General features: G+C 46.8%; 1 protein-coding gene across 2 annotated transcripts in view; it reads left to right on the forward strand.

The window, feature by feature from the left end:
• Window positions 1-26,649, forward strand: part of LOC142803526 (uncharacterized) — a 135,154-nt gene that overhangs the window by 62,090 nt on the left and 46,415 nt on the right. For both annotated transcript variants that reach the window (XM_075888654.1, XM_075888655.1), the window contains exon 4: window positions 861-935. In XM_075888654.1, the coding sequence (XP_075744769.1) occupies window positions 861-935 (75 nt within the window). The remainder of the gene's footprint in view (window positions 1-860; window positions 936-26,649) is intronic.

Raw genomic sequence — 26,649 nt, forward strand, 5'->3', positions numbered from 1 at the left:
GCGCATAAGGCCCGGGGAGTGGCCGTGGCTCTCGGTGGTGCCGAGTGAGGCTAGCCAGACTTGCCACACACTTGCACAACAGTTCCTGGTCGACTTGCAGCTCTGCCGCATCTAGCCAGGACGGTGACAGCCCACACCAGTCAGCAGAGCGGACTCGACGTCAGGGAAGCCCATGACGAGGCTTAGCCTAGCCGAGTGAGGCCGAAAAGGATGACGGAGTTTGGGACGCCGGCGACGACGTCGAGCGCTTCGTTCGGCGGAACGACTGACGGCAACAGTAAGAGGTTAAGGAGAAGGTGAATGACGTGTTTGATAAACCTCGAAACATCAACAGAGAGGAGACGACGTGAACTGTAAGAGCGTTTCGATTATTCAGACGCCATTTGGGTTATGAGTAGTGGCTAGGGCCAAGAACGGATTTAGACTGAATTGCAAACTGCTTTGCACATGCATTAGGGTGATATTGTGTCCGCGAGTGTTTGTTTTGTTTTGGCTTTTGATTTCTTTGCCTTTTAAATTTGGATTATAACGTGTATTCGTTTTTTTCTCTACGCCAGCCTTTGGACTCTATCAGGTCCATCCGATGCAAATACTCCCGAAATAAATTCGTAACATGCTACAATATGACGTTTCAGATCTTTATGAAGGGCAGATGAAATTAACAAGTTTGCGTGTATAATATGGCAGCAACGAGCACAGGACCTGGTAGATAGACGGACAATTGAAAAAGCCTTGTCCCTGGTGTGGGCGTGGTCAGCACTAATAGTGATGTACTTTGGTGGTAGGCTATGTGACCATAACGCCCTTACGTTCCTCTGGGTACGATACTAATGACCAGTACTGATGTGTTCCTTATGCAGGGAGCACCTGTTTTTCAAGATAAACTGTACGCATGCCTGAATAATCTCGGGACCGCTGTGACGAAAGCAAACCCTGTAAGTATTTGAGTTTCTCTCCAGTGTTGGCCTTTAGGCAACAAATACTTTTGGGGTCTTGTAACAAGCCAATCCTCCAGTGTGTCTACAATATTTGAAATGTTTTGAAAATTATAATGATACGGAAACTCCCAATATTTTTGTATTTTAATTCATTTCCGATTTATGCACATAGATTATTACAGCTATCATGCCAGAAGTAGAAGCCTGTTGCAATGCAGTACAGCATGAGGTGAATTTTGTGGATCTATGTTTCATAAGGTTTCCTTTCTTGCATTGTTGTCTCTCTGAGAAATTTACCAAAATGTATAAATTTTGTAGTAAACACTATTGTTTGTAGCATAACAGCCGTTTAGGCTAGTTTGTAACGGTTTCTGGAGAATGAAAGAAGTTAAGAGCACTGTGTAACACGGACTGGAGAATAGAAGCACAACACAGGCGCAGACACGCAACTGAAAGTTCATTGAAGAGACAACACATACATAGCTTACGAAAAATGTCACATGGTGCAACTTTTATGACCTGATTGAGCATTGATATGTGGGGCCTAACGTCTCAAAACCACCATAAGATTATGAGACACGCCATGGTGGAAGGATCCGGAAACTTCGACCTCCTGGTGATCTTTAACGTGAATCCAAATCTGAGCACACTGACCTACAAAAGTTTTGCCACAATCGAAAATGCCGCCACCGCAGCCACGACTCGATCAAATTTTTTCGCATAAAAAACAGAAAAAAGACTATCTTTCCTTAAAAAGAAATTCGTCAAGACCCGTGTGCCTAAAGAAAAAAAAGGAATAAATAAAAAATTGGATAAGGAAGATAAAGAAATCATGTGGGTGAAAGGTCCGTAGCTCGCATTTTATTGAATGTAAAACAGGCATTGCGTACCTAGTATCACTGCCATGCGAACGTGTATACATGGGGTGCCCCGGCCGTTGTTTAAATGTTTGTTTACACGAGCATAACAGAGCGGTGGCCTCAAAGGAAGGTGCCCACTTGACGCAGCACTACACCATGTGTGGCTGTTCACCCTTTTATGTTGACGTGACCGTCGTATCTAGGCGTCGACATAAAAGCACCCGTGATTGGATTGAAGCTGCCGACATAAGGAGATGCGGAGGAGTATGTGTCAGTCCCTATTCTACTGCCATGTCCGAGAAGTACTTATTTTCGGTTGAAACACTGCACTAAAATCTTGGTTCTCTTCATCCCCCTGCTCCTGTCCACTCCCGCGATTCTTCATTTTTCTTAATCCATTTCTATTTATTTTTTCTTTATTCATTTCTTTCGTCAAGGCGCATACACCTTGATGCTTTTTTGGTGGTGGGAAGAGAAACAGCGATAGTTTTTTTTTATTTTTTTAGGCCAGAGAAGTTGTACCATGCGACAATTGTTAGAGCTGTTTATGTGTTGCCTACACAAGCCAACAAAGCTTGTGGAGCTCACTGAGACTCACTCATGAAATACATTGAGAGCTTTGGACTCCCTTTGACACAGACTATTCGGAAATTTCCTAAGCCGGACTCAATCGGACTCACACTCCCGAAAATGTTCTTTAACCAGACTCACTCGGACTGAAACTCACGAAAACAGTGCTTATACGGAATCGCTCAGACTCAGATCGACTCAGACTCACCGCTCGATCTGAGCCTGAGTGAGTTCGAGCGAGTCGACTCATGAGTGCGTCATCATAAAATGAGCTTCTTTAACTGTGGTCTCCATGCTCTTAAACGCGAATATTAAACGTAATCGGTACTCTTCTTGGCTCCGTTTGGCATGAGATATTTGAAAACTATTTCTGCGTGCATGGAAATCAGTGAGGGCATTTTTCATAAAAGAGATGAGAGCATTAAGTATATTCATCAAAAACTCCCTTACAAGAGTAGGGAAGAGGGAGCATAAGGGCACACCCCTCACTCATTTCACTCCTCTGATGAATAGATTGTAAAGGTTGATAGACCGATGTGCGGCGTTTAACGTCCCGAAGCCACCATAAGATTATGAGAGACGCTGTAGTGGAGGGCTCCAGAAATTTCGACAACCTGGGGTTCTTTAATGTGCACCTAAGTCTGAGCCCACAGGCCTACGATTCCGCCTCCACGGAAATGCAACCGCCTCAGCCGGGATTCTATCACGCGACTTGCGGTCAGCAGCCGAGTACTATAGCCACTAGACCACTGCAGTAGGGCGTAAATTGTAAAGGAACGAGACAAAGAAACAACGCTTTCGCTGCAGGCCGGCTGTTCTTTATCTAGCTTCGTCTTCCTCTTATCTTCTGCTTCGCTCCTGCTGAGCTTGCGCCACTCTCTGAACACCACTCTTGCTTCCGCACAAAATATTGAAACGGTGTGTGAGCAACACTGCTTTGTAGTACCTGTGAGTAGAAGTGACTACAAACGTGAATCTAAGTAAGGCTGATATTGATATTGGAGTTGACTAGAGAGGAGTCACACTTGCCTATTCAAGAAAATTACAGTTGCGAGAGTGTACATGCGTTGTCCTTCTCTTTTCCAATCCCTGTTACGTACTTCGGTCAACTTCTTGCATTAGAGACGTGGTCGCAATGCGCATTTTCTCAATTTTGTGCAGGTCTTGTTGAACAATTTAAGTAACAGTTGTACTATGTTCTCAAGGGCGTTGCGATTATTAACATGCTAGCAATGAAGTAGGTACAAGATAACCTAGTAACATAATAAATTTATATTCACGGAGAAATATAATCAACCTACCTATTCGGCTCGTGGCTGAAAGTGCCACGTTACTTGAAGTTTCCACCGCAAATGTGCCTTGTCTTAGCACTTCTGTTGGTCTTTTAATGCTGGATATCAGATATCATCTGCAAGGTTTTGTTTGCTGCCGTCAATAAAGGACCAAGCTATTAAAACATTGACTTCCTCTCATCGGCGTATTAATTATCATTTGCTATGACCTCGGAAGAGAGCTGCACTTCGAGATAGGTAATAGTGCACTCCAAGTTGTAAAAGATTATCTCTACTTGGGGCAGGTAATAACCGTGGAGCCGAACCACGAGATTAAAGTAACTAGAAGAATAAAAATGGGGTGGATCACATTTGGCAAGCACTCTCAAATTATGACAGGTAGATTGCCACTATTCCTCAAGAGGAAGGTATATATTAGCTGCACCTTGCCGGTACTTAGCTATGGAGCAAAAACCTGGAGACTTACAAAGAGGGTTCAGCTTAAATTGAGGACGATGCAGCTAGCGAAGTAAAGAAAAATGGTAGGTGTAACCTTAGGAGACAAGAAGAGAGCAGAGTGGATTAGGGAACAAATGGGGGTTAAGGATATCATAGTTTAAATAAAGAAGAGGAAATGGACATGGGCTGGGCATGTAGCGCGTCGACAGGATACCCGCTGGTAATAAGGGTAACTAACTGGAATCCAAGAGGAGGGAAGCGGGTTAGGGGGAGACAGAAGATTAGGTGGGCAGATGAGATTAAGAAGTTTGCGGGTATAAATTGGCAGCAGCAAGCACAGGACCGAGTTAGCTGGCGAAACATGGGAGAGGCCTTTGTCCTGCAGTGTACGTAGTTAGGCTGATGATGATGATGATGATGATACGATTCTCGCTCACTTGTTGAAACAGTAAACTGGGAATTAGTGATGACTACCATGGACGCGAACAAAGCCTACAATTTTCTGTAATGTTATGATCTGGCTTTTCCTCTTAAATACATCAGGAAGCATGAAAAAAAGATAACCTTTCGTTACTGTTACGCTACAAAACTGATTACACAAGTTATACGACTTTTTGTGAAAAGCCGAGATCAAGTGTAACTATTCGAGATCAAAATTTCTTGTGATAAACTTAACAAGGATTTGAAACGTGCTCAGCAAATTATATGAAAATCTGTTTTCTAAGATTTCAAAGAATATCGGAGAAGTCTGGCAGGCTGTAAATGATATAACTGATAGAAAAAATTCAAGTAACACGTTACAGGCAACATCGGCTCAGGGCATTTCAAATGATGAAAAAGCTGCTGAATCCCTAAATTTTCAGTTTATATGTAGAGGTGATTATTTTTTACCAGTTAGTCGGCGGAAAGCTGTGAAGCTGAAAAAAAAAGAGCGTCCTAAACTCTAAGGGTTTTCGCTTTCAACAGCGCAAGAAGTTGGAAATAAAAATGGAAAGCTAAAAATGATTGCTATTCACGTAACGACGATGTACTCTCACTTGCAGACAAACACATTGCAGACATAATTTCTGTTCCTATTGCACACGTTTTTAAGTCAATGTTCAAAGCAGGCATACTTCTTTATTTGTTCAAAATAGCTCGAGTATATCAAATTTATGAAGGAGGAACTCATCACAGTACCAACAATTATCGGCCAATCTCTGTTACCTGTAATATTTAAAGTTTTTGAAACACAAATGAATGTCTGCATTGAACGATTCAAGATCAAGTACAATATTTGTGCGAGACACAGTACGAATTTCTAGACAGTAGATCGTGTGAGAAAGCGCTATTGAAAGCTAAACGTGAAATCATAGACAATTTTCAGCGAAGGTAGTAGCTATAGGCCTAGCCATAAATACGAGAAAAGCTTATTATTCGGTGAATCATGACGTACATTTAAATTAGCTGCACGTATATGGTATTCGTGCAGTTGCACCAAACTGTTGCAGATTTACTTAACAAATATATACCAGTATGTTCCAATCGATTATGTAAAATCATAGCAAAATTTCGACACGGTGTTCCGCAAGGGTCTATATTGGGTCCACTACTGTTTAATTTATATATTTATTGATCTTGCTCTAATTTCGTTTTGCCAATGGCCAATGGTCCATGCCAAAGATATTGTGTTTCTTGCCGACAATTCAATGTCCGTGATAGTTAATTGCCTCCTCCTCGACTAGCTTCTACACCAGCTAAGAAGGGAAGATGTTTGAGGTTAGGAATAGGTTTCCTTGATGACTTAAGTGCACGCTGACAGCGCGAAGTAAGAGCCGTAGTTCGGGGAAGGGACGCTTTATTGCAGTCTTAGGCGTCTGCCCGAGTCCAAGCCCGAACCTCCGCTCTCCATTTCACATTCAAACACACTCTTTTCAACCCTCGATTGCAGAAAGTCTCCACACAAGCCAATCACACATTGGTGCTCGCATCATCACAACCAATTACAGAAACACTTTCATACCAGGCACTGCACTGGTAAAAACCACGTTACCAAATAAAACACACGAAGGGATAGGTTCTTCGTGTGTCACACTCTCCACTATGCAAGTCCGTGTATCGGCCTACCTCCGTCGGTAGCCGTTCCAACGCTCGAGCTCCATCACCTCTATAATTAAACGCCGCTATGTAGAAGCCTTCTTAAACGCGGAGTGTACATCGTGAGGCCCTGTGTGTTGACCAGGTGTGCACGAGACAGCGAGGCGCCCCGTCATCCTAACAACAGTCGGTAATGACGTATAGCGGGGGAGAATAAGCTTGTCTGCGTGCCACCATCGTGTCTCGGATAGCCCAGTGGTCGCGTCCCTGCGTCATTCTCAATGGCACGCATGTATGCCAACAATGGCTTAGACCGTGGCGCTTGGCCTGCTTCTTGCAAGACGCTCTTCTGAGTAAATCTTCCACTTCTAGTCTCAGACGTGGGCGACCTTGACCGCTCCGCTCGAGAACCATGTGAACGAATGAGTCTCCTTTCTTTCTAGAGCTCGGGTCTTCGGCGCTTGCCTTCGCGGAACCGATCAGCTTCGTTAGTTGACGGGTCGGGGACTGACTCCGCGCTTTGCATCAGCCGAACTAACTGCGCTACACACGAAACACTGCTAATTGTTACCTCATACTAACTGTAGTGAAAAGTACAGGTAATAATTATCTAGATCAACTATCAAATTGGTTGCACACAAATAAGTCGCAGTTGAACGTGGACAAAACTATGTATATAATATTTCCACAAAATAATAAACCACGCAAATGTAAAACTACATTAAAAGTATGGGAGGCTGAACTGGAACGGGCGAGAACACTCAAAATTTGGTTGTAGGTACTAAAGAGGATTTATCATCCCAGTTGAAAATCCCATTAGTGTGTCTGGTGTGTTCTAGTGTGATCTGGTGGGTACACTAGAACACGCTATTGTGTTGTGTATAACCAGCCTGGCGTGCTGTGTTCTGGTATGAACACTGGCCCACTGTGATGTGTTCTAGTGGGAAGTGTTATGGTGGGATGTGTCCTGGTGTGAAAGTTGATCAAGTGTGGTGCGTCATGTGGGAACACCGACCCAGACTGGTGTGTTCTGGTGGATAGACCACACTGGTGGGGTCTGTTCTGGTTGGATGTGTTCTGGTGCACTCAAGAAATATATTTTGTGCTTGGGGCTTCGACTAAGAATTTTTTTCAACCGAATATGCTCGAACTCACACTCCTTAATATTTTGCTCAACCAGACTCACTTGTACCAAAACTCACCAAAACATTGTTATGTAAAAATGACACCAGGCGTGTCTATTTAAAGTTTATATTAAAACTGATGCGTATGGCGTTGACTAAGATGGAGGACAGCACGCACAACCGACAGACCACTTCCTCGTTGTCGTCTTCTGACCCCTGATATGTTGGCTACGTAGCATACCCCCCCCCCCCCCGTGTGATAAAAGCGCCGTCTCTGTGCACATTAACTATGGTCTTCAATAGGCAGGTGGTAAGGTTTTAGCCTGCTGACGTGCACAACATCAATAGGTGTGGCTGCAGGCAGGCTTGTGGTCTCAGATGTAGGAGTGATCTCATAGGTGACGTCGGTTACCCGGCGGAAGATACAGTAAGGATCCATGTAGCGAGACAACAACTTCTCTGATAAGCCAACTCGACAAACTGGGCACCACAGGAGAACGAGAGAACCGGGTGAGAAGCGAACGTCAACATGCCGTCAACATTCCGACTGTTGTAGATGGCTTTCTGGGTGGCTTGCGAAGCCGAAAGTCTAGAGCGGGCGATCTGACGTGCGTTGTCGGCATGAGCAATAGCGTCGCGTGCATATTCGGTTGACAGTGTTGTAGTGGTTGGATCACGGCCATAAAGCAAATTAAAGAGTGAATAACCAGTGGTGTCGTGGCGCGAAGAATTGTACGCGAAGGTCAATTGAGGTAGCGCCAGGTCCCAGTCATGGTGGTCGGAGGACACATACATCGCGACCATGTCCGTGAGGGTGCGATTTAGCCGTTCGGTAAGGCCATTTGTTTGGGGATGGTAGGAAGTGGTCAACTTGTGCTGCGTCAAGGAAGAGCGCAGAAGATCGTCGATTACATGGGACAAAAATGCACGGCCGCGATCCGTGAGTAATTGGCAAGGAGCGCCATGGTGTAGGGTGACATCGTGGAGCAAAAAGTCTGCAACGTCAGTAGCGGTGCTGGTGGGGAGCGCTCGAGTGATGACATACCTAGTCGCGTAGTCTATAGGAACAGCGACCCACTTGTTGTCCAATTTTGACTCGGGAAATGGACCAAGAAGATCTGTACCAACACGGAAAAAAGGTTCGGTTGGGATGGAGATGAGTTGAAGAAGTCCAGCCGGGGGCGCAGTATGTCGTTTTCTACGTTGTCATTTATCGCATGAGGACACGTAACGGCGAACGGACCGGGCGAGACCGCGCCAAAAAAAAAGCGGCGACGCACGCGGCCGTACGTCCGAGATACACCCAGATGACCAGCAGTTGGTTCTCAGGGTCATCTAAGGAGCTCAGGGTCATCTAACTGGAGGCTACGACGGTGCCATTTTGCTTGGAAGCGCAGCCACTATTACACAGAACACAGACGCCATGAGCCGTCTTTCTTTTTTACTAATATCACGGGAGATGCCCAAGAGCTCGATGATGGTTCGATTACGTTTTTCGTAAGCATTTTGGCCACTTTTTTCTTAATAACTTCTCGCTCGCACGCTGACACATGGTACGGCCGACGGTGAATAGGCGCAGAGTCACCGGTGTTGATTCGGTGAGTGACAATTTTAGTCGGCCCAAGGGACGATCATCAGTGTCGAAAATGTCACTGTATGAGGTAAAAACCTGGCATAGAGTGTTGGTCTGGTGAGGCGACAGCTCTGATCTTATAATGTTTCGAAATATAGCATCGTCTGAGCTGGGTGACCGTGAGACTGCGCTTCGATCAGGAGCAGATACAGCGACAACACTGACATCATCCTCTGCTACGGCAGTTAGCTGGGCTTGAGACATCTGGCAGGGCAACACTTGAGGGGCGAAACCAAAGTTAAGGAGCGGGAGGAACACGCAGTTATCCGCTACGGTCACGATAGTATGGGGCACAGTAACACTGCGCGGCAGCCGAACGTCAGCAATCGGTGTAACAATATAATCAAGGTCAGGAACGGGAGGGGCCGATGACAAAGACACGTACGTGACGGCTCGAGCTGGCAGGCGAACGAAAGTGGTTGGGCTCAAGCGGCTGCTGGGCTTTGCAGAGTAGTAGGCAAAGGTTGGAAGATCGAGGCTGAGGGTACCAGACGAACAATCAATTAAGGCCGAGTGTGCCGAAAAGAATCAGGGTCAAGTATGAAGTCTTGAGGGCAGCAGGCTAGCATGGCAAAAAGGACCACGGCGTGACGACCGGCAATGCTGACACGAGCAGTGCACATTCCGATTACTGGTACTGTACCGCTATCGGCAACACGTATTGCCTGCATCGTAGACGGCGTCATAATCTTTTGTAAGCGGCGGCGTAAAGAAGCACTCATAATAGACAGGTGCGCACTTGTGTCAATGAGGGCGGTCACAGGAACATGGTCGACTTGTACTTCAAGCAGGCTGTGGTGCGTGGAAAGCGTCAGTAGAGGATTTTCGGCCGTCATTGGTATTGGAGCTTCACCTCTATAAGCTGAAACATCTAGTTTTTCTGCTGCGGTCGTTCAGAGAAACTTGGCGATGAAAAGCGCCGAGGTGGCGGAGAGTGGGATTGGCGACGTAGCGGCGATGGGGAGCGAGAGCTGCGGCGACCCGACGAAGGGGCGTCAGTGGAAGGCTTGTAAGATGACGACGGATATAAATTGAAGGGTGCGGCAACTGAACGTCGAGGGATCGTCGGATGCATGTGCGCCGAGGTAGAGAAGATCTGACGTGGTTGGTTTGACCAACGGCGGCGCAATTGCAAGAAACGTGTCAATGCTGGTGGCAGGAAAAGCAAATAGGCCGGTCGTCGGGTGTTCGCCATTCCGAAGGGTTACGGAAGGACATTGTTGGAGGTGAACGACGAGCGTGTCCTGGGGAGTAAGACGGGACTTCAGGGCGAGTCAAGGGACATGGTGATGGAAGACTGAGGTTCGCAAACTCCTGCCTCACCACAGCTTGCATTAACGCCACTGACGGCTGTTGTTGGTCAGGGGCGAGCGTTGCGAAAACGGGTGGCTGAAGAGGAGCCGGACAGACTGCTTCGATTTCCTGACGAACAATGCGCGTGACGTTGTCATACGTGGTGGAATGGTGGGCAACTTCACACGATTAGGTTGCGCTCTTGTTGGGCAGCCGGGTGAATCGCTGAGTAATACGGCGGCTCTTGGCTTCTTCGAACCGCCGGCACTCTTTAATGATGGCGTCAACGGTGGCAACGTTGTTGTATACTAGAAGATTAAAGGCGTCGTCTGCTATGCCTTTCAGCACATAGGCCACTTTCTCATATTCACTCATATGCTCGTCAATCTGGCGGCATAGGGCGATGACGTGGTGAATGTACGCGACGTACGACTCAGCCGACGTCTGTGCACGAGCCGCCAGTTGATTCCGCGCTGCGATCTGCCGCCCAACGGTGTCGCCAAAAAGGTCGCGGATCTTCTCTATAAAAGAGTCCCAGCTTGTAATATCTGCTTTGTGCGTATCAAACCACACCCGAGGTGCGCCATCGAGGTAAAAAAGCACATTGACAAGCATAAGAGCCGGGTCCCACTTATAGCTTGCGCTGACCCGTTCGTACCGGTCGATCCATTTGTCGACGTCAACGCCATCCTGACCGGAAAATACACCGGGATCACGAGTAGGAGGTAGAACTATTATGTAGACGTCAAGGAAGGGGCAGGTGGTGAAGACGATGGTTGTTCAACCTTTGACGTGGTTGGACCTACGATGATGCGGCCGTTGCGGAGCTTCGTGATGAAGACAGGGAAGTATTCAGCACGTCCACCACAAAGATGTTACGTAAAAATGACATGAGGCGTGTCTATTTAGAATCTATATTGAAACTGATGCGTATAGCGTAGACTAAGATGGCGGACAGCACGCACAACCGACAGACCACTTCCTCGTTGTCGTCTTCTGACCACTGATATATCAGCTACGTAGCAATATTAATGAACTGGTCGCTCTCAGACTTATGGCTCAAATATTTTCAGTGAGTTGACTCATGAATACGTTAACTTATAATAAGATTTTCTAACCATGGTGTCAATGCTTTTCAGTTTCCTTGGCATTTAGGGTTAAAACGCACAATTACCAGTGAGCACGGGAAACACGTATAACAAAGTTTGGTTTCATTTCGAAGTTTTTGTTGCCATGGTGAGTACGCTAGGCTCTTGACAAACAAATATCAATGTCATCTTGGCCCATGCAGCTTATTGAAGCACTGCCGCATTGTGGAAAGCATAATGTCTTGCTTCTTGCACTACTATTTCAATGTATTTTGGCATACCTGCGTTGTTTCCCAAGCTTTCGTAAATTGCCCGCATCCGCAAGACAACCCCCGTTATAAAGCTTATCACATCGAGATAGAACAGCTCACTCTCTTTGCAAACTCTGTGTCTGTGTGCAACCGAAATTGCTCTTGGAGCATGTGCATGTTCATTCACCCTTCACTGTTTACATGCAACTTGTACAAATCCAAGCGATCTACTCAGTCATTGTTACTACCCGCTTGTGACTTAGACATACGCCACACTGACTACCTATCACTATAATACCACCACCTCAATATAAAAACCACAAAAATTTTTAGGAAGTGGTATCAAAGATATATTGACATATTGCACTCCAAACAACTATACATTTTTGGCACTTCAACTTTTTAGAAGCAACAATATAAAAACTGTTGAATTCGTAGTACTCCTTCAATGCTAATATTTACCATAATTGGTGTCCTTCTTAGACCTCATGCCTTTCAATATGAGTTATGAGTGGCGATTCAGTAAGCACATTTTTATTGAAAGACAACTCACACAAAGAAGAAAGGAAGGAAAATAAATTTATTCTGGTCCGGCGAAACGCGACTGTGTGACACACCCAGCTCAGTCCCCTTTAGAAACCGGTGATCAGTGAGAGCTGGGCTGTGTAGAAGCATCTCTCACTCCTTTAGTGTGAAGCTTGAGTGTATGGCTTGGCACAATATATTTTATCAAAATAACGTCCTGTAAAAGAGATTGTGGGCTAAGGCCAAAGTGACCCACTCCCGTAACTTATGCCTCTTATAAACAAGTATTTAGATGGAGTATAAACTGCCATGCAATGAAGCATGTGGGTGGGCACAAGAATGAACATTAGCTGACATAAGACTGATAGTAATGAAGTTGAGTAGATAGGACTATAAGTCGACAGAAAAGTAGAGCTCATGCACGCTCACTCAAGAAATAAGTTCGGTGCTTATGGCTGACTCGAACTCATCCCCCAAACTTTCCTGAACCGGACTATTGCACTAAGACTTTCAGAAATGTTTCCAAAACTCACTCCGACTTAGACTCGCTGCTTTATATTTATATTTGTTAGTTCACTCATGAGTAAGTTTGCTGACATATCCCTTTCTGGTATGTTATATTCCTTTGCGCAAACAACATCATGTGGCATAACACAGCTAGCCTGGCCAGGTGATTTCCAGGTCGTCAAAGAATACAAGAAATTCCTACTTTACTGTGAACACGAAACCTGTACACATTTTGGAACTGATGACCGACAAAAGGCACGGAAACCGAAACCATGCAGTTGTGCGTTTACTTTATTGCAGAATACATAGTTAATTACACTAACTCGATGCTTTTCTAGGGCAGTTGATATTTACAAGATACTACTTAATGTGTCGCATTATACTTGCCCAACAGATACTAATTGTAATAAATAATTCAAAACTTCAACAGAACACTGTGAAAATAAGGTACTTGAATATGGGAGCACTTAAATTCTGGATTGTGTTGTTTCGCAGCCTTCACATAACAATAAATACAAAACTAGATTTAAAGTAGTCATTAGTACCAAGCTCATGTGTATGTCTGGTGCACGGCAAACAGATATCTGTATATATACTTGAGGGACAATTCGACATGGCATCGTAGGTGCAATGACAGCATTTTATATGGTGTTCACCAGTGCAGCGCAATCTACAATCTGAAGAGCACAGAATTATTGTAAAAATGTACTAGTTTTTTCTGTATGTGAATATTTGACTTGCATGAGTACAAGGTTTTACTAACTGCAATGTTTACAGGTGATTCAGATTACAAAAAGAATAATTTTGTAAACTTCATCCACTTATACGGGGCTTCAAAGGCTTGCCGGAACTTTAAAAGTAACACAAATGAGATAGCTGACAGTTTGTGAAATTTGTATTCAAAGGTAATGATGCAAGAATCACCAATTGCTTACTTTAGCATTAAATGCAAGGTCAAGCCTTTAACAGTCCTAGATAGTGCACTAGAAGGTACCAGTGCACCTTGAAAAATAAGTACACGTTAGTATGAGTTCCTACTGTACGCTGAGACAACGGCATGATACAAGCTTTTCAACACATCCTCATTCAAGCTCAAGTTATTGACACATTTTCACGGTTGGCTCTGTTGGTGACGTACAAGCAGACATTTTGTTTGTTTTGTCCCTGACATCATCAACACTGCCCATACTGGTGCACGCAATCGCCAGAACCACTCTATAGGGTCAGCATCACAAGGTGCACGAATCTAACCTAATAATCACCACCTTTCTCATGTTTCACACTAGCTCACAGTCATCTCTGTATAAAGAATATTTGTATGGCAGAGTTAAGTGAGCTTTTAAAATTGGTGTTTGTACCCCTTTCAATAGAGGCACAAATGTTTTTCAAGATATTGCTGTATGCAGTTTCAGCAAGCCATACACCAGTGTTCATTGCAGACTAGTTGTTAAAAACAAAATCATGAGCTAGCGCATAGCTTCCAATCTGCTTACAGAGAGACCAGAAGGCATTGCGGCTGAATTTCTTAACATTAAATCTAAGATAAGCATCATTATAGATAACTTGAACATCTTCAGTAGCTTTCTGACTACTTTCTGAATCACTGTGAACTTCACTGACTGTGAAAAAGAAAAGTTATCCCATAGACTTGGTTCATATTCGAGCCTTACAATGTCCTCAGCTAGCTCGTTGAACTTACCTGCATAGAAAAAAAGAGAAACAAAACAGCACTAAGACAATATTAAGGATTTATCCATTCAAATGCTAGATCATGAAGTATAAGCACATAAGTGAATTTGTAGACAGAGCAACAAACGACATGAGAACGACTTGACAGAGTTAGCTGTCACCTATAGAAGCTAAAACCCACGACAACGGCAGCTGTTGAATGTTGTCGGTATGAAGGCAGCGGTACACACTGAAGCTGGCATGACACATGCTCTAACAAGTTAACCATATTTGTTTTTTTTCTATATGACAATCAGAATGCATGTTAATGAAAAGCACGTGCTATTCAAACTTCGTACTAGTGACTGGTCCCTTATAACAGTGCTGGACAACAAGCAATATATTCTTGACTTCTGGAACTAAGCCACAGCGCAAGGGGAACGAACTAGGGATCAGGTCAGGTAATAGTCCATTTAGTTGCATGACACTTTTGCAATAAAAATACCTCTCACGATATTTTGTCTTGCTCTGCACTCACAGCATGACAGAAGTTGTGAAACTGAAGATGAGGACAGCAAGTTGAGGCGATCATAAAGCGATCACGGAAGCTGTAATACCGGACATGCCATGAGAACATACCATTTGTGGTTCTGGCAAGAAAAGAGTATTATAAGTCTTGTCGACACAGTTTATGACTGTCTTTTCGCCAGATGCCAAGCATTTAGAATAACAAGCAGCACCGAATAAAAAGAATAACATCACAACACAGCTCATTTATTATTCTTTAAAAGTATTTCTTATTAGGTTAGTTTCCTTTTTTACATGAAAGGCACACAGCAGCCTAAGCAGAAACATTCCATGTTTGCCAGGCATTCTTCCCATGTCTGCCAGGCATTCTTCCCATGTCTGCTTGCAGTACTGAGCTTCACTCATTCCAATAAATAAAACTTCATTCAAAGCTTCATATATATGGGCTGCAGAATGACGGGTTATTCCCATTATTACAGTACTAAAACCCCCGCCCCTCCTGCTCCTAGTGGGCCTTGCCGCGGTAGTCTAGTGGCTAAGGTACTCGGCTGCTGACCCGCAGGTCGTGGGATCAAATCCCGGCTGCGGCGGCTGGATTTCCGATGGAGGCGGAAATGCTGAAGGCCAGTGTGCTCAGATTTGGGTGCAAGTTAAAGAAACCCAGGGGGTCAAAACTTCCGGAACCCTCCAATACGCCGTGTCTCGTAATCATATGGTCGTTTTGGGACGTTAAACCCCACTTGTCTATCAATCAACCTGCTCTTCGCGTTGGGCGACCAGCTAATGCCTAGATGTGAAATAGCTTACTGCATCGCCCCGCAGAGAAAAGCTGTCATTTAGGGAAAAAAATAAAGTGGTTGTCCCACATGAGCGCGAACGTAACGTCTTCATGTGCAAATCGACATTGACAGATGACAATAGTTACTTCAAAATAAAACTTACCTAAGCGGAATCTAGGGTAGCAGATGATCCTTTTTCTGGCTCGACACATTCCGCAGAGGAATTTTGATGAGTCGCAACGCGCCGACTATTGTAACTGACCAGCACCTCCACGGGCCCGTCATTTCAACAGGTGCATGGTATTGACGCAAAAACAAATATTACCTGCACACGCACGCACGTATAAACACACGTGCGCGCACCCACGCACCACGCTATATCAGTCAAATATCAGTATTTTGTGGTACAATCATACATGTGCTCTTATTGCACCAACGTGCTAACTTCCCGCAATGGCTAAGGCTGCTGGCGGGCTGTTCCTGAGCTCGCGACTCCCCATGTCGCAAGTTTGAATCCCAAATGTAATACCTTTTGTTTAATTTTCTTGTGCCACATTGCGGGATAATTAACCCGGCTGCATTCAACGATTTGTTTTTTTTTCTTTTTAGAAAAAGGTTATCTAGCAGCTGTACTTTAATGGCCCGACCCTTACTGCATCATTGCTTTTTCTGCTGCTGCCTCATTTGAATGAGGTACCAGCGTGATTTTGCCGGCTTAATCTGTTATAAGAAGAAATATCCTGAGCTCAGAAAAAAAATAGTGGCAATTATTAGCGTTCTAATAAAAATCTAACTAGCTTTGGTGTCGTTTGAAACCTAAACTGATAATAGAAAAAGTATGAGAACATAATGAAATATTTGTGGTGTTTTTATGCTTGTGGCTCTTATATTTAGTGTTTAGAGTTCAGGTAAATGTGAAGAAAGAAAAGTGGGTGAAAAGATAACTTGACGTGGGCAGGAACCGAACCTGCGACCTTCGAATAACACGTTCGATGCTCTGCCACTTAGCCACCATGGCGGTTATCCTCCCAGCCACTTTATTGTGTGGATTCAAACGTGGGAGTGTCAGCGCCATCTGTGGCCATGGCGGCGAGTGTGGCACACTGCTTTATGAGCTTGTGGGCGTCACGTAGCACGTGAACTTATGAACTTATTACGAGCTGGCAGCTGACCAATAGTCCCTCGTATACAGCCTAACCAGCTGACCCATACGACGGACTATTGGTCAACTGCCATCTCGTAATACGTTTACGTGCTGTGTGACGCCACACAGGCTAATAAAAGACTGTGCCGCGCTCGCCGCTATGGCTACAAATGGCGCTGACTGACACTCCAACGTTTAAATTCAGATATATACCAAATAAAGTGGCTGGGATGATAGCCGCCGTGGTAGCTCAGTGGTAGAGCATGGAAGACGTTATACAAAGGTCGCCGGTTCGGTTCCTGCCCATGGTAAGTTACCTTTATACCTAGTTTTCTTTCTTCACATTTACCTTAAAATTTGGTTTAATAACATACACTATACTTTATTGGCATTATTGTCTGTTATATTTCATTGTTATTGTGTCAAAACATGAAAAAAACCAGCCCTTAAGTATCCACTTCTTGCCCATATATATATATATATATATATATATATATATATATATATATATATATATATATATATATATATATCTATATATATATATATATATATATATATGTGACGCTACGAAGAATGGGAGACGTGGGCTGGCTCATAACCCATCTTTATTCCACCTGCACTTCTTCCTTCTTGACCTCTACTAACCATCACTTGATACGTCACACGATTCCCCCTCCCCCCGAAAGAAGGCATGGATTATGCACAACAAAAAGTAAACAAGGAGAGGTTGAGAAGTCACAAATATCAAAATGCACAATTGGCCCCGTGGTGTTCCGTAAACTCGCAAAACTTCAGAAAAGAGTGCAGCAGTCCGGTTAACGCAGGAGTTCTGGTGGGCGAGGCTGATGGTTGCGTCCTGGATAACACAAGAATGCTTTGGACGTGGAGATAGCGGAAATCGCAGCCGGCATTCTTGTGAAGAACAAACGAGGTTCGAACACCTTGCAGAATGGAAAGTTCAGATATCGTAGGCATCTAATTCTTCGTCGTGGCACAGGTCGTGCAGGCAGCTTGCGTGCGCGTTGATGGAGGTTGATTGGGCGCTGCCTGTGTTTCTGCCGAGTACAAGGGGTGCTTTTGTGGCTTTTGCAAATTTTTCTATGGCGATGACGCAGATGGTTTGATGGAAGGCACATTCTTGATCTTTGGTGGAGAATGTATCCACCACGATGGGCCTTTTTGCAATGTTCGTCAAGCCTTAAGAGTGCACTCGATAAAGTTTTGTTTCGCCGTTGACAATGTTGAAGTATGCGTTGACGTTGTAATTTCTTCGTTTCGTCAACTTGCTTGTGGTGTGACATTGATCGTGTTGCGCCAGGATTCTTAGCGAGTCCTCCGCAGGCTTCTACGACGCCAACCAATGCAACTGTTTCCGGCGCAAGATAATGTGGCGGGTTTGATGCACTTGAATCTTCTGTATTTATAAACCGTTCATTATTGGTCGTTGCCTGAAGCGTACTTATGTCATCATAAGTCGCACCTGCGGTTTTGTTTTCATTATATGCAGTGAGGTTGTATACTGTATTCACGTCGCTTCGATCTTGTAATTGATGAACACTCGATGCTTCTGCAGAACACTTTTCTTCACAAGATGCTGATTGTGAATGCTTCTGTCTCTGTGGAACTGCTGAACTGAATACTTTGAACAAATGAGATTCCGGTGAACATTCGTTGTCTGGGTTGGTTTCGTGCAGATTTACTAACTCGTCATGCGTAAATGCTACGATCTTGTGAGGTGCTTCATTAGGTTTATCAGTAAAGTTGATGACAGGAGATGGAACTGCTGAGCTGAATACTTTGAACGAATGATGTTTCTGTGAACATTCGTTGTCTGGTTTGGTTTCATGTGGATTTTCTAACTCGTCATGCGTAAATGCCACGCGTCCGAAGCCGTGTGGGCCATGTGTGCGACACGAAGCATCAAGTGATTCGGGTTGTTCAGTAATACCTGAAGTATTATGGTGGCGTAAATACATTGGAAATGCCGATTTATTTGCCCGTGAAAAATCCAACCGTAAGTCTCGTCTTTTGGCAAAATGGTCTACATTCCTATAGGCATACGGTGGCATTACCTTCTCTGCTGCGACGTGCAAGTCCTTAGTTGGTGTTGTAATGCGTGAAGTGTATTTGTACGAGTCATACGATGGTACAATGGTGGAATATTTACTCCGAAGTCTTGTTTGGGAAATACGCTTACTGCGGGAAGACTTCGCGTAACTGTGATGGTTGAGTTGAAGAGACTTCAGCTGATGAGGTATGTACAGGTCTTCATCGTATTCTTTGAAACGGGCGATCATTTCCTCTGATTTTTTGCCATGACTCGTCGTTCTCGAATATGTGAATTAGATAAAATTTAAATGCCTCACCGGTGACGTAGTCGCTGAAGTTCGTAACCATCTCCTGTTCCGATCAAGATGCAGCGGTAGCGTGGAACTCGAACAGGTTGAACCAGTCCTGTACAGGTCCATCGTCCGCTGCTCCGGTGTACTTGGGGATGGGAAGGTCGTCTGATGCTGCTGTCATGATGCTTGGTGGTCTTGGTGGTCCACGTTCGGTCACTGCGTCTCGCTGAGGTCTTCGATGACGATGGCCGGGCGATGAAGTGGTTGCGAGGTCTTCATCCTGTCGACTTGTGTGACGCTACGAAGAATGGGAGACGTGGCCTGGCAATAAAGATGCGTTATGAGCCAGGCCACGTCTCCCATTCTTCGTAGCGTCATATATATATATATATATATATATATATATATATATATATATATATATGGGAAAGAAGTAGACTTAGGGGCTGGTTTTCTCTCTCTCTCTCTCTCTCTATATATATATATATATATATATATATATTGCAACGAGCAAGTTCACGTGAAACACTTGTTATTAATCAAGAAGCGTTAGCCGCAAGAAGCTGGTACAGGCAGGAACCCGGCAAGCACGAGCCACACGGATGTCAATGTCTTCTTTCACGCTGGCACAGAGCTGGCGCCACTATGCTACGGTACAATTACTCCCTGCGCAGAAAAGAGCCAACCCTGTGATCTAAGGAAATGACACGAAAGGGGGGTCATAGCATGGTTTGAGGCGTGATACGTGAACCGTTTCACGCCCACGGCAGCGTTGGTCCGAAGGTGGATAAATGGGCTCAACTTCATAGTTGACGGGAGATGTTTGTCACACCACACAGTAGGGGCCATGGTATTTCGACGAAAGCTTTGGGGAGAGGCCGGGAGGGGTAGACGGGACTCAGAGCCAAACCAACATTCCTGGGTTATAGTGGGCACTAGATGCAGAAGAATCGTGGTCAGTTTTCTGGCGCCATTGGTCTTGCGCGGTAAACGAGCGAGCGAGTTGACGACACTCTTCGGCATAAGCAGCTGCTTCGGAAACGGGCGTCGCTTCGGAAACGTCAGGTCTGTACGGGAGAATGGTGTCCATGGAGCATGATGGTTCACGTCCGTACAGGAGGAAGAAAGGAGAGAAGCCGGTGGTTGTTTGTGGCGCAGAGTTGTACGCGTACGTTACAAAAGGGAGCACTTGGTCCCAATTAGTGTGGTCGTCAGACGCATACATGGCAAGTATATCTGCAAGGGTGCGATTAAAGCTTTCTGTCATGCCATTGGTTTGAGGATGGTATGCCGAGGTTTTTCGATGAATAGCGCGACATTCCTTGAGCAGCTCGTCGATGGCATTCGGGAGAAACACGCGTCCACGGTCACTCAGTAATTGACGAGGGGCACCGTACCACAAAATCAGATGGTGAAGAAGAAAGGACGCAACGTCTTTTGTAGTGGTAGCAGGTAGCGCAGATGTTTCAGCGTAGCGTGTCAAATGATCAACGGCGACGATAATCCACCGGTTGCCTCGAGGAGTGTTGGTTAGAGGACCATAAATATTGTCACCAATCTTGTCTCACTCAAGGAAACCTTCCGCAGAACTGCTCGTCAAGCTAGGACAAAAAGAAAAAAACTGCTCCAACCCAACCTCTTCGTCCTCTTCCACACGAAAACCACGCGAATTCATGCGGCATTAAAAAGCGGCTCAATCCCAACCTCTTCGTCCTCTTCCACACGAAAACCACGCGAATTCATGCGGCATTAGTCCCCCCTTTTAAAAAGCATCGACTCGATGCTTCTAAATAAAAAGAAGAAGAAAAAAAAACCCATAATTAGAACACGCGTTGACGCAGAGAATGACAAAGTGAGTGCCAGGGAAAACAAAGAGGGCGCACAAGCACTTGGACCATGCGCGAACACAACAGCACCAGTGGAAGAGTCAAGAAAAAAAAAACACCACATAAGATCACTGTCACGTTTGCGAAGTAACTCGCAAGCACAGAGACTATTGTGTGTAGTACGGCTTGAGTCGTACGACATGCACAGTTTCGGGCCGATGTTGTCGACGTGACGACACTGTGCCGTCCGGAAGTACTTCGTATGTAAGGTCACTCACACGTCGGATAACCTTGTATGGTCCGAAATAACGGCTCAGAAGCTTTTCAGACAAGCCTGGTCGTCGGACAGGAGTCCACACCCACACTCGTTCACCCGGGTGGTATGCGACGTTTCGACGGCGAAGGTTGTAACGTCGTGCATCTGCGTCTTGTTGGTGACCGATGTTCACGCGAGCCAGTTGACGAGCCTCTTCGGCGTACTGCGTGTATTGCTCGGCTTCTGGAGAAAGAGCATCGCTATTATCGTACGGCAGCATAGCGTCAAGCATCGTTTGTACGTTGCGTCCATAAACAAGGTGGAAAGGTGAAAATCGGGTTGTTTCCTGCATTGCCGTATTGTATGCGAACGTGACGTATGGGAGGATATCGTCCCAGGTTTTGTGCTGCACGTCCACGTACATTGACAGCATGTCCGCTATGGTCTTGTTGAGCCTTTCCGTCAGTCCATTACTTTGTGGGTGGTAAGCCGTTGTTTTTCGGTGACTCGTACAGCTCAGTCTGAAAATGTCCTCTAGCATTTGTGCCGTAAATGATGTTCCTCTATCCGTAATCACACATGACGGCGCGCCGTGCCGGAGGACGATGTGCTGCACGAAGAACTTCGCCACTTCAGACGCCGTGCCGCGGGGTAATGCCTTTGTCTCAGCATACCGGGTCAAGTAATCGGTTGCCACTATAATCCATTTGTTACCAGTGGCCGACAAAGGGAAGGGTCCTAGAAGGTCCATTCCCACGAGGTCGAAAGGTGTCCGTGGTGGTGTAATAGGGTGGAGAAGGCCCGCAGGTTTCACGGGTGGCGTCTTGCGACGCTGGCACTCGCGGCAGCCTTGCACGTAGCGGTGTACACTGGTCGAAAGTCGTGGCCAATAGTACTGCTGGCGCACTCTGGCGAGAGTCCGCGAGTAGCCCAAGTGTCCCGACGTGGGCTCGTCATGGCACGCGAGGAGGATGTCATCCCGCATGTCGGCTGGTACAACGAGGAGGAAGGCTTTGTTGCTACCTCGAGCATTTTTCTTGTAAAGAATGCCCCTCCTTAGACAAAAGGATGACAATTCGCGAGCGATGCGCCGAGGAGTGTGAGAATTTCGGCCTTCTAAGGAATCAATAATAGGGCGCAATTCCTGATCGGCTCTCTGTCTAGACATAAAGTCAGAATCACTGAGGGCTCCGAGAAAACCATCAGCATATTCCGAGTCCATATCAGGATGTCCCACGGGTGCTCGAGAAAGTGCGTCGGCATCTTCGTGCTTGCGCCCAGACCTATACACAATCATGATGTCAAACTCTTGCAAGCGCAAACTCCACCGAGCGAGACGACCAGACGGGTCACGGAGATTGGCCAGCCAACACAGCGAATGGTGATCGGTCACCACCTTGAAGGGACGGCCGTAGAGGTAAGGTCGAAACTTTGCCGTTGCCCACACGACTGCGAGGCATTCCTTCTCTGAAGTGGAGTAGTTGGCCTCGGCTCGAGAGAGAGTACGACTGGCGTAAGCTATGACATGTTCTACGCCGTTGTGCCGTTGTACAAGGACAGCGCCAAGTCCGACGTTGCTTGCATCCGTGTGAACTTCGGTATCAGCGTCCTCATCAAAATGCGCAAGAACAGGTGCCTCTTGCATTCGCTGCCGTAACTCTGTGAAAGCTGCTTCTTGCTCTGTAGTCCAGGCAAACGGTACATCATCTCGGGTGAGTCGCGTGAGCGGTTCGGCTATCGTCGAGAAGTTGGTAATGAATCGGCGATAATAAGCACACAAGCCGAGAAAACGCCGTACCGCTTTTTTGTCTGACGGCACAGGAAAGGTGGCGACTGCTGCAGTTTTTTCTGGGTCAGGCCGCACTCCATCCGCACTCACAACATGTCCCAGAAATTTCAGCTCATCGTAGCCGAAATGGCACTTCTGGGGTTTTAGCGTGAGTTCGGCCGAACGAATAGCTTCCAGAACCATTCTTAGACGCTTCAGATGTTCTTCGAAACTCTCGGCAAAGATGACCACATCATCAAGGTATACAAGGCAGCTTTGCCACTTCAAGCCAGCGAGGACGGTATCCATCATTCGCTGGAATGTTGCGGGAGCCGAACAGAGGCCGAAAGGAAGAACTCTGAATTCATAAAGCCCATCGGGAGTTACAAACGCTGTCTTCTCTCTGTCTCGCTCATCGACCTCTATCTGCCAATAGCCGCTCTTCAAATCTATCGATGAAAAATACTTCGCGTGTCGTAGCCTGTCGAGAGAATCATCAACCCGTGGAAGCGGGTAGACGTCTTTTTTGGTGACGCTATTGAGTTTCCTGTAGTCAACACAGAATCGCAGCGTTCCGTCTTTCTTCTTTACTAGAACGACTGGCGAGGACCACGGGCTGCTCGACGGTTGTATCACCCCGTCGTCAAGCATCTCCTTTACCTGCGTCTGTATAGTCTCGCGTTCTTTAGCCGAAACACGGTAAGGTTGCTGGCGGATTGGGCGAACATCATCGTCGGTAATAATTCGGTGCTTTATGAGGGGTGTTTGACCGACTCTAGATGAAGAGGCGAAGCACGATTTAAATTCCTTCAGCAGGGTATGCAGTGCGGCCTTCTTCTCGTCCGAAAGCTTCGAACTGACGTCGATGTGGTCCAGAAACTTATCTCCATCAACCATTTCCTCGGATGCGAAGCACTCGGTGACATCCGCTACACGGTCTCCGAAGGCCACGGTGGTGCCGCGGAAAAGATGTCGGTGCTCGAAGTTAAAATTTGTGACGAGTATCTGCGACCGTCCGTCACGCACACGCAGAATGCTTCGCACTGCACACACACCTTGAAGCAGTAAAAGGGATACGTTGCTCTCGGCGACCACGTCACCGTCTTGGAGGTCTTCACAGGTGACTTCTACGAAAGCAGTCGCTCGGGGAGGCAACGTCACGCTTTCGTCGGCAACACGCAGCGCAGGTCTACGACAGCTATCAGCGCCTCGATCGGTTGCAAGTTGCGTCGAGAAAGTCACGATTCGCTCGCGGAGATTTATGATCGCGCCATTCTCTCGAAGGAAGTCCATTCCAAGGATGAGCTGACGAGAACAGTCGCGTAGTACGAGGCAGGTTACCACAAACGTTGACTCGCGTATTTCCACTCTTGCGGTACAGCGACCCAATGGAGTAATAACGTGGCCTCCAGCAGTGCGAATACGCGTCCCATTCCAAGGTGTCATCACTTTCTTAAGACTGGTTGCCAATTTTCCGCTCATAATAGAATAATCTGCACCTGTGTCTACCAATGCGCTGACCTGAAGACCGTCTATCAGCACGGGAATGTCGAGTGAGACTCGGCCACTGGGTTCAGACGCACAATCCGGCATTTCTCTCGCACTGCACTCAGACGTCAATTCAATGTCTGCAGCGTTTTGTGGAAGCGTCGATAGGAGGTCTTCCGCACTTTTAGTCCCAGCGACCTCGCCCCCGAAGGTCGCTGCCTTCAGTTTTCCCGACGAGGGCTTGGGGAACGTCCCCGTGCCATCGTACTGAGACGTGGTCCAATAGCTGCGGGTCGTCGTGGAGATGGAGACCGCGATTGACGCCGTGGGAAAGGCAGACGTTGCTGCGCGAGGTAGTCCTCAATTTCTCTTGGCCTCTGACCAACTAGGGGACGAGGCGAATGAATAGAGAAACCGCGCAGTCCAAGTTGTCGGTATGGACATTCCCGGTAGATGTGACCGGCTTCACCGCAATGGAAGCAGAGGGGTCTTCTATCCGACGTACGCCAAATATCGGACTTCCGCGGAGGGGCACGGCGACCGTCGATGTCCAAACCAGCATGCGCAGATTGAATTGAAACTGGCGGCATCGTCTGGATTGGGACTGCAGGGCTTGAGACCGGCATGGAAGTGCGCAGAGCTTCGGCATATGTGCGGTTCCCAACATCAGTGGACGCAGGAGGTGGTTCTAGATTTGTAACCGTTGGTTGCGGGCGACGGCTGTGAAGCACCTGCTGGACCTCGTCCCGAATAATATTGGTGATGCTGCTTACCTCCGGCTGTCTCGCCCCGTGTAGTTTCGCGATTTCCTCGCGGACGACGGAGCGGACGATTTCGCGAATCCACTCAATGCTGTTGCTCCCGAAGCTGGCGGAAAATTCAGTAGGTGATGCAGAATTCACTTGCCGGTTGAGTAGGGCTGACCGCTGATGAAGTACCCTCTCCATCGTAGTGGCTTCGGTCAGGAATTCTGCTACACTCTTCGGAGGACTCCGCACTAGACCAGCAAAAAGCTGCTCCTTCACGCCTCGCATCAGATAGCGTAGCTTTTTTTCTTCTGGCATTGCCGGATCCGCTCGCCTGAAAAGCTGCGTCATGTCCTCCACGTACATGGTGACGGTCTCATTAGGCATCTGGATGCGTGAATGCAATGCACGTTCAGCACGATCGCGGCGGTCGGGGCTCCGGTAGGTCTCCAAGAGGCGATGCTGGAACTCGCGCCAGGATGTCAAGACATCACTTCTGTTCATGAACCACGTTCGGGCGCCGTCTTTCAAACACGCGTAGACGTTGCGGAGTTTGGCGGCTTCGTCCCAGTAGTTGATCGCTGCGACGTGTTCGAACTCGCTCAGCCAGTCGTCCACATCCTCAAACAGCTCTCCGTGAAAGGGACTAGGCATCAGCGGGTTCTGGACAGTGCAATAAATTGGTGCCGACGACGTAGGAGTTTCCATGACGCCTTGAGGCGAAGTCATAGTCGCTCTATGGATAAGCTGTGCCGGTGTCTCTGGTGGTAGGCCTCGTTGGCGGCGGCTTGTTCTGTGAACTGGCGTGTCCACGGGCACAGGGCTTGTGTTCCGGCTCCTGGATGGGCTCTTGTGCATGGGGTGCGTCGTCAGTTGTCGTACCCAGCAGCTCCACCAATCTTGTCACCAATCTTGTCTCACTCAAGGAAACCTTCCGCAGAACTGCTCGTCAAGCTAGGACAAAAAGAAAAAAACTGCTCCAACCCAACCTCTTCGTCCTCTTCCACACGAAAACCACGCGAATTCATGCGGCATTAAAAAGCGGCTCAATCCCAACCTCTTCGTCCTCTTCCACACGAAAACCACGCGAATTCATGCGGCAATATCAATTCCGACGTGGTCGAATGGTCTCGCTGGACAGGTTAAGGGTTGCAAGGGGCCAGTAGTGCTGTGAGAAGGTGTGTTGTGGCGTTGACACGTGGCACATAACCGAACGTACTGGCGAACGTGCCGATACATGCCGCGCCAGTAGTATCTTAGACGAAGGCGAGAGTAGGTCTTGAATACTCCAGTGTGGCCACACTGGGGCTTATCGTGAAAGGCAGCGCAGACGTCCGAGCGCAACTGATGGGGGATGACAAGGAGCCACCTACGGCCATCCGTCTCATAATTGCGGCGATACAACAAGGTTTCACAGACAGCAAAGTGTCTTGCTTGAGGAGAAAGGCAGCGTGAAGTCGATTCTGACGAACTGTGAGAGAAGACGTCGAGCAGAGAATTGATCCA

This window comes from Rhipicephalus microplus, chromosome 3 (assembly GCF_043290135.1).
Source record: "Rhipicephalus microplus isolate Deutch F79 chromosome 3, USDA_Rmic, whole genome shotgun sequence".
NCBI lineage: Eukaryota > Metazoa > Arthropoda > Arachnida > Ixodida > Ixodidae > Rhipicephalus > Rhipicephalus microplus.